General features: G+C 38.8%; 1 protein-coding gene across 1 annotated transcript in view; it reads left to right on the plus strand.

Moving 5' to 3' along the window:
* The window catches only part of LOC308073451 (uncharacterized protein), a 67,241-nt gene extending 58,981 nt beyond the window's left edge, over nt 1-8,260 (plus strand). Inside the window, exons 31-35 of the mRNA XM_080412373.1 lie at nt 5,810-5,848; nt 6,582-6,616; nt 6,723-7,011; nt 7,266-7,304; nt 7,445-8,260. Of these exons, the coding sequence (XP_080268499.1) occupies nt 5,810-5,848; nt 6,582-6,616; nt 6,723-7,011; nt 7,266-7,304; nt 7,445-7,710 (668 nt within the window). The 3' untranslated portion in view covers nt 7,711-8,260. The remainder of the gene's footprint in view (nt 1-5,809; nt 5,849-6,581; nt 6,617-6,722; nt 7,012-7,265; nt 7,305-7,444) is intronic.
* Nucleotides 8,261-9,524: the final 1,264 nt, after the last annotated feature.

Below are 9,524 nucleotides of genomic sequence, written 5' to 3' on the forward strand. Positions count from 1 at the left end.
TATTTGAAAATTGCTCACGTGTCACCATGCAACGCGTTGTGAGCTTGTAGATCTGCAATTTTCAAAAAATAAAAATCTTGAAGACATTTAGAAAAATTTGGAATATTTTTGAAACATTTTAACAACACAAATTTTGTATGGGGGGTCCCTGGCATACTATATTTTCAGATGGGGGGGTTTACAGACAAATCCTTGACATGCAATTGTTTGAGAATCACTGGTTAAAACAACATTAGGAAACGAGCCCAAATAAGCAACTACAATTTAGAAACAAGCCAAAAGAACGCCAACCCCACAACTACCAATATTTACAAGCAACTTCACAGGAAAAGAAGCCCAAAGTCGCTTATAAAAAGCCGACATGGCAACGCTGAACCCTGCCTGCTGCTGCGCTGCTGCTCCTGCAAAGGATGCTTAAGATACCACGTGACCTGACACTACAAGACAACCTGCAACCGTCGGGGGGGGGGGGGGTCAACAACAATAATAGAACTTGAGGAATTTGAGGAAATATTATTCTCTGCCTGCCAGATTAACACTGTGCCCCTTGAGTCACAGTTGCTCTGTGTGTGTGTGTGTGTGTGTGTGTGTGTGTGTGTGTGTGTGTGTGTGTGTGTGTGTGTGCTCGCGCGTGCACGTACGAGTATTGTTTGCCATAACTGAAATTCAGTTACAGTATACAGTATATAGTGTACACAGAAAATAACATTTACCCTGCAGCAACTGTATTATTCATCATATTATGACAATACAATTAAAGGACAAATAACATATTTTCAATTTGGTACTGAGGAATTGAAAATATACTGAATGCATCAATTCAATCTAACCATGTGTATGGTTTCTGCTGCTAATTTTAAAGGGATATTTAACTTTAAAACACTTCTGGGGTCATGTTAATGTCTAATCTGTCTTTTGTGAGCACCCCAGACAGTTTTTAAGTTGCTCGATTAAATATTTAGATATTTGATATTCATTTTATCAGACACGACCCCTTCAAACCCATTGTAACTTCAAACTCCATTTTAACCATGTTAGAGTCACTGAAAACACACTGACATTGTCCTTCTAATGTGTGAGGGTTGCTGTGTTTTTTCAATGACATCTTGAATGCTGGACTTTTACTTGTGACAGAGTATTTCTACATTATGGTATTGCTACTTTTACTTAAATAAAAAATCTGCATAGGCCTACTTCTTCCACCGCACACACACGTGCACACGCACGCACGCACGCACGCACGCACGCACGCACGCACGCACGCACGCACGCACGCACGCACGCACGCCAAACACATGCATGAGGTTTGTCTTAAGATTCCATGTTACATTCTGTTTGAAAATGGTTGCTATAATTCAACAGGTTATGACATAAATTATGGTGTATGGTGTTTTAAACTGTTGTTTCATGTGCCCCTTTTGATGTCTGAGTACTACACTACATGCTCCTCTAAAGGTCTCTGCATGGCCCTGATTAGGAGTGATAAAAGAGTTAAACTTTTACAGAACACGTCATGCAAACATACAAAGGAAGTACACAAAGGAAGTGCACAGCGCATGCGCATGAACATCTTGCCGCCAGAAAGAAACAGTTTCATTTTCTTTTACTCGTGTGTGTCTGTGACATTTCAAGCTTTAAGGTAAGCTATTTTCTATTTTCGGACTCTTTTAACCACATGAATCCTAGCGTTCTTATTCTGGGCATGTCATGACAGGCCAAAATAGACCAACATTCTAGAAAATAGAGAAACACATGGCGAAAAATAGGAGAAAATTCAGTAAAAATAGCAAATCTACAAGCTTGCAGATCAGCTATTTTTGCTATTTCATGTACAACAAAGTATATAGGATAATAGAATTCATATGATTTAAGTGGTTAAAGGTTCAAAAAGTTAATGACGCACATCTCCGTACCAAACTATAAGAACAGTATCATAAGAACAAAGCGAGGCTCGCAACTCACTTGTTGAATGCTTGTGACAAACAGCAGATATACAACGTTTCGACGTTTTGACGTTTGAAAAAGACCGGAAGGGTCGGAACATTGTATATATGCTGTTACGAAAAAAATAAAAACCTTCGGGGCATTCAACAATGAGTTCCGAGCCCCGCTTTGCCCCGAGCCCCGGGTCCGTGTATGTGCTGGGAAGCCACGTTTAAACCTATTGTAGTTTATTCATTTCAAAATAATGCCGTTGGTTACTGATACTTTGCATGTTTTTCTCAAAGATTATATTTAGAATCAGAATCAGAATTAGAAGACTTTATTGCCATGACATGTAGACATGTCAGGAATTTGGTTTGATGCAGTGGAGCGCAGTTTGCAACAGGACTGGTGCAAGACAGGACAAGACAGTGCAAACCACATCACATTCACATTTAATGTGGAAAAATGCCACATTTGTTCTGTTTGGCCTTATGTTTTGAAATTACAGACATACTTATACGTATGTAGATATGTACAGCAGGAATGTAGGTATGTTCAGTTAGTGTGCGTATGTACAGTATGTAGTGGTGTACAGTAGGCATGTAGGTATATACAGTGTACAGTATGTATGCATTTATGTACAGTAGGTATGTATATAGTATGTATTATGTACAATATGGTAGGTGTGTATATACCGTCTGTATAGTTTGTTTGTTTGTACAGTATGTAGTTATGTACAGTAGGTATGTATATAGTATGTATTATGTACAATATGGTAGGTGTGTATATACCGTCTGTATAGTTTGTTTGTTTGTACAGTATGTAGTTATGTACAGTTTGTATGTAGGCATGTATGTATGTATGCACAATATGTATACATACCGTGTGTGTGTGTGTGTGTGTGTGTGTGTGTGTGTGTGTGTGTGTGTGTGTGTGTGTGTGTGTGTGTGTGTGTGTGTGTGTGTGTGTGTGTAGGTAGGCACTAGGCAGGCACGGATGTAGGTAGGTAGGTTGGTACGTACAATAGCTATCAGTCAGTAGTTATCTAAAAAAAAGTAATATCTGATCTTCAAATAGTCATACTGTACATCCTGAAAATGCATTAAAACCCATTGGAACTCATGTAGAATGGTTCACGTTTTCACCTGCTGTATGACTAATAATAGCACATAATGTGCTATTTAGGATAGGAGCCACTAAGCATGTGTGTACTGAAAAATCCCCCAAAGCCCAAATATTAAATTATTATACCTTTCAAGCCAAGAACACCTCTATGTGTTTGTTGTTGCTCTTGACAGTATATAGACAACATTATTTTTGTATATTTTTTATATAGAAAAGCTTTTCAGAAAAAAAGGCGGCGTTTTTAGAATCACCCTCAGGTCTAAATGGGTTTGAAGTATCCTACCATAAACTGGACAGTATTTTCTTTTTTCTCACCAGAACATGGACATTCTAAAGAAAATCCAGGAGGACCAGGACCAACTTTGCAAGTGGCTTTCAACCGATCCTGATCACATCATTAAACAATGCGGGGACATCTTAACCATGAATCAGTGTCTGGAGCTACAGAAGCAAGATGTTCCTTTGGCGAAAATGACACTTCTTTTGAAGATGATCACTGAAGGTGGAGAAAGCAAATGTCAGAGCTTCTATGACATTCTGAAGGAGCAGCAGACTCACTATCCAGACATGCAGTTTTTCAAACAGAAAGGTAAGTCAGTCTCACTCATTGATGCTTTTATTTGACACAACTCTTATTCAGCAGTTAGTAAGCTAAGTAGTATAGATGTTAAAGCTGCAATCTGTCTTTTGGTGAATAAAATGTAATGTTTGACCAATCTGTAGACTATGTTAATACAATAGGCTCTAAATAACAGCAGTGGTTGGATTTGGTCTCCCTGTTCTTTTATTGAACATTTAGATTATGTGGCTGAGTAGGACCACTACTGATTGACAAGAGGTACTGTAACTTAATAACTTGCAAATCCAACATGTGCTGTCCATTATAGAGCATCGCAGTTGCGGCCACTTCCGGGTTCCACTGCAAAATACTCAATGCATTTTTCCCATTGACATTTCCAAAAATATTTATATCAATTAATTTAAGCCTAGAATCAAGCCATCCAGGGTCCTGGTGAATCATGACCATAAAACGTTTGATTCTGTGAAAAAACTTTTTTGAAAACGGCAAAACAAAGGGTATTTATTAAATATAGTATATCATATAATTAAATATAAAATAAAATAAATCACAGAAAAAAAAGTTTTATGGTCATGATTCACCAGGACCCTGGATGGCTTGATTCTAGGCTTAAATTAATTGATATAAATATTTTTGGAAATGTCAATGGGAAAAATGCATTGAGTATTTTGAAGTGGAACCAGGAAGTGGGCGGGAACTGCGATGCTCTATAGCTCAACAGTACACAGTTTGGCCCCTGCACGGGGGACCCGGGTTCGAATGCTGAGTAGGAGATGAAAAAATTATTGATTGCAGCTTTAAGAAGCAGTGAGCCTTACAGGAGCCAGCTGGGCTAATCTGACCTTCCTCAGTTATTGTTGTTATAATCAGTGGTGTAAAGTAACTAAGTACATTTACTTAAGTACTGTACCTACAAGTAAGTACAATGTTGAGGTATTTTACTTTAATGGAGTATTTCCAATTTTCAGTACTTTTGCTTCTACCCCACTACATCTCAGAGGCATTGTACTTTTACTCCACTACAATTATTTGAAAACTTTAGTTACTAGTTATAGATTTTGATTATTACTACAAAACATACATCACTCACTTCAGCCCTATATACATTTTGGCCATTTGAAAATAGCCAATCTACAAGCTAGCAATGTGTTGGGATGCGACGCATTGAGTTTGTAGATCTGCAATTTTCAAATGATTTTTATACATTTGAAAACTTTTGGTACTTTGGTACATTTTGATGCCAATACTTTTGTACTTTTACTTGTAACAGAGTATTTTTTACATTGCAGTATTGATACTTTTACTTAAGTAAAACATGTGAGTACTTTTTTTTTAATAATAATATATATTATTGCTGATCTTTTGTCCTTTGTAGGGTCACAGAGCCAAACAGTCCATGCTGATGGTGGGAGTGCTGCTATTGCTCGCAACATTAAGGGCGTCAAAGCAAACAGCCTGAATCTGTCAGTAAAAGTAACTGGCAGCCCAGGAGTAACTCCTCAGAGTGGTGAGTATTATTATGAGACAACATAATACAGGAGGACAGTACAAAATGAATGCACAAAGATCAGAAAAGTGATTGTCTCATCCTCTTTTCACTCTTTTTTTTTAGAGAGGACTGCTGGACAACTAGCAGCTTGCAATGCATCCAATAACAGTTTTGCAAGTGCAGATACACTACAAGATGTTGATATCAGTGGTGACATAAACATGTCAGTGGAGTTTAATAACCAACTCCCAGCAGGTAAACTACACTTTTCACGCATGTTTTTTGGACATTATGTAGCCACACTTGTCTTCTTTCACACAATGTGACTACCAAAGCACAGAGACATACAGAATAGCCTTCTGAGTGACAGGACTTCCATCAGGCTCCTCCATTGTGACTCTTGTTAATGTATTTACCATTTGGCAGAAAGCTGTTCACAAACCCAATTTCTTAACTCGCTCTATAACCACGTTTTTGATCGTACCAACACAAAAATCACCTTTTCAGCATCACTACACCAGGCACTCGGCATGTAAATATTGATGTATGCATACTATCTGCAGGCATGCACGAATGCATGAATGCATATACAGTACAGTACAAGCTGGGGATGAGCAATCTAGTTTAATATTTAACTATAATATTAATCATGATCATGCAATAAAGTCTTTCACTTCTCTCATCCACAGGACCACCTGAACCAAAGAAAAGGAAGCACGAAGTTGAAGGTACAGACTAATTATCCCGTTTATACACAGTATATGATTGTGAAGGAACACAGTACAAGCTAGGGCTGAGCAATATGACTTCAATCTCACGATTATTTTGTTTGCCTCAATTTTATGATTAATGAACTTTTTTTTTTTAAATGGATGCTACTATTGTACACCAAAGCATAAGTAAGCCTTGCCGAGCCCTGAGGCCCATAGGGCAGGAGCCTATCTCCTGTTTCCTTAGCGTAAGGCAGCTTGATGCACAAGTACACCCCCTGGACATGACGCTAGTATGTCGCAGGGACTTACCTCAATCCAACACTTGATGCAGAGTGCCAAGTAGGGAGGCACTGGGTCCCATTATTAGAGTCTTTGGTATGACCCGGCCGGGGATCAAACCCTGACCTTCCAGTCTCAGGGCGGACACTCAAACCACAAGGCCACTGAGCTGGTACAACAAAGTATAATACAGGGTTAAATGATTAATCAGACTAATCGGTTTAGTCGAAAACCTTCTAGTCAATTTGTTCGTTGCTATATAAGAAATATATATATATATATATATATATATTTCTTTCAATTAACCTACGCAAGATTAAGTCTGTTATTGGTTCTAAATATCGGTTTTGATATATTTTCAGTTAATTGCCCAGCCCTAGTACAAGCTTATCAGTACACGTATACTTCACTCATAATCACAACTCCTCATTCCAATAAGTAAAGAGTAAATTCCTTCTTTGCTTGTCAGTGCCTCTTCCAGAGAAGACCATGGCTTCCACTCAGGTAGATACTCTAGGTTACTGGCAAATAGCAACACAAAATAATAAATGTGTATTGTTACATTTGATAAATATTGGAAAGAAATTATACCTGCTACTCATTTCTATAGGGCTCGTCTGTAAAGATATTGGTCGCCAGCAAGGTGGAACTTGTCGAGTGGCTCCGCTCAGATCTCTACATTCTACAGCATGCACATTCTGATGGAATTATTGATGAAAGAGTTTATGACCAACTGATGAATATAGTACAGCCGGAAGAAGCTTGCACTAAACTTATTGATAAAATTACTAAGAAAGGAGAGGGACCTTCATCTCAGTTCCTTAAACTTCTCAAAAAACAAAAGATCCTCGACACTTATCCACAACTCAAGGAATGGAATCCTTCTTTTTTGCAGCCAGGTAATTAAGACAAAAGCATGAATCTTTTTGCTGGGTGGGTGTAATGTCTAGGACATCCTTCAGGCGCACACAGCCACAATACAATCTTAGGCTATTAAACAGCATTTGACCAAAAATGTGACACCGACAAGCACTAAGCAACAAGCAACTTAATAAAATAAAATAAACGGCTAAATCAGCTACTATTTTGATGACTGAAATTATTTCATGTAATTAGATAGTTTAATTAAGTCTTTCACTTCTCTCATCTACAGGACCACACGGACCAATGAAGAGCAGCCTTTCTGTTGAAGGTACAGACTAATTTTCCCATGTGTTCCTTCACAATAATATACTGCCTACAGATAAAGTGCCTACAATTACGCGCACGCACACACAGGCACGCACACATTTTTCTTATATGTTCTTATATTATTGTTGTATTTGCTTAAAGACAAAAGGCTGTTCTTTAAGAAAAATCGGAGGGATTTAGTCAGCAAAGTCAAGAACGTGAAGCCCATCGTTGATGATCTGCGAGCTGCAGGGTTGCATGACGAAATGGCCGCCAACGTCGACGCTGACAACACACTCCAAGATCGCATGAGGAGGATCCTTGACAGTGCAACCAGCAGTGTAGCAGTTAAGGCCCTCTTCACTGCCCTTCTCGAGCATGAAAATGATGTCATGAAGGACTTACTTGGAAAAAAAGCACCCGAGTAATTCAGGGAAATGTATGATTATTATTACAAAATATACATTAACCACTTCAGCCGTGTATATCCTTAAGCTATTTGAAAATAGCCGATCTACAAGCTGACAGATCTGCTATTTTCAAAGGATTTTTAGAAATTTTATACATGCTGTATGAAAACTGAAATGGGACATTCTGCTGGGACTATTTCTACATTGTGGTATTAATACTTTTACTCAAGTAAAAAAATTTGAGTACTTCTTCCACCACTGCTATTGTCTGTCATTTACAGTTAAGTCACCCCCAGTGGCGGTTCTGGCTGTTCTGGCCCCCTGAGCCCGATGGAGACCCAATGCATTCTCACACCTGTTGTGTCAAAGGAGTGACCAGTTCGGGCATGATTTGACCATGCGGCACCCGTTTGACACAACAGGACTCCATAAACACATGCTGTGTTTTTAAAGTGGTCAGTCCTTGTCCCTTTTGTAGTTTATTTGCTTTTATTGAGATTGAAGACATAGGAAGATGACTTTGTAACCTTTTTTATAAAATTGCTTTAAAAAGAAAGTTTATTGGCCACCTCTGTACTTTTGTCTAATGTTTTCCTCGTCTTCCTCTTCTTTCTAAACCGACCATGACGGCTTTGAACTTTTCAAAGCATATCAGGAACACTAGAGACAGACAGATGCTTTTAAAATTGTCCATGAAAAACATGCCTCTATGCTTTTGTTTCCTTTCAGATGGCTTTGAATTAATCATTGTACAGACCGGTAGTGCACCCAGCCACAGTCCACATCTGCGTGTGAGCATGCACACGCACACGCACACACACACACACACACACACACACACACACACTTTATTTGTGTTCACATTTAACAAGAACTTCTTGAACACAAACAATATGCACAGGCTTGGGAAACTCAACAATAAGTATTTCAGGATACAGATCACGGATACAGGGAGCATCGCCTCCTCCATATATGGCGACTGCCAATTATCACAGACTCTGAACAGAATTTAGCCAAGGCCTCTCACAACTGCTTTATGGACATTACCGAGGCTTCCAAATATGAACACAAGCAGTTTAAATTTTTAACCATGCTGTATAATAGCATCCTTAAGGCGTTGGTACTTTAGCACCTTGGTAAGGAATGCCTCTTCCAGACTGTGGTCAAATGAACATGCCACTTCCAAAATGGTCACTTCTCTACTGTCCTCCTCAACAACAACAACATCTGGTGTATGAGCTGTAATATCTGAAAAGGCATCATTTTCATTATTGCACAGTTGGAACATGGCAGTTGTAACACAAGAGTGCTTATACATTGTGCGTGTGTTTACACACACACACACACACACACACACACACACACACACACACACACACACACACACACACACACACACACACACACACACACACACACACACACACACACACACACACACACACACACACACACACACACACACACACGGGAATGGGGGGGGTGGCAATGAAAATTTTTGAAAAAAACTTTTATTTCATTGGTTGATTTGATAACAGTTGATCTATTTAAGCACACGTGACTGTGTAATTACAGCACTCTCTTTTAACCCTGACAAAGACCACATGGTGAAACACATCGGTTTTAATGTTGTTAGTAAAAGCTGTGGCTGGAATCCTTTGATCGTATTCCTGTAAGATATAAGATCTAATATACCACAGTACCAAAATTAACTTCACAGCGGCACGGTATGTACTACAGCATGATTAAAGCGCTGCAGTCAGTAGTGAAAATGAGGCAGGGTATATTGCATGTATGCTAAGTTCTTACTAGCATTCTCTGAATTTAAAGTA

Source organism: Gymnoscopelus braueri (assembly GCF_963280865.1).
Source record: "Gymnoscopelus braueri genome assembly, chromosome: 18".
Classification (NCBI taxonomy): domain Eukaryota; kingdom Metazoa; phylum Chordata; class Actinopteri; order Myctophiformes; family Myctophidae; genus Gymnoscopelus; species Gymnoscopelus braueri.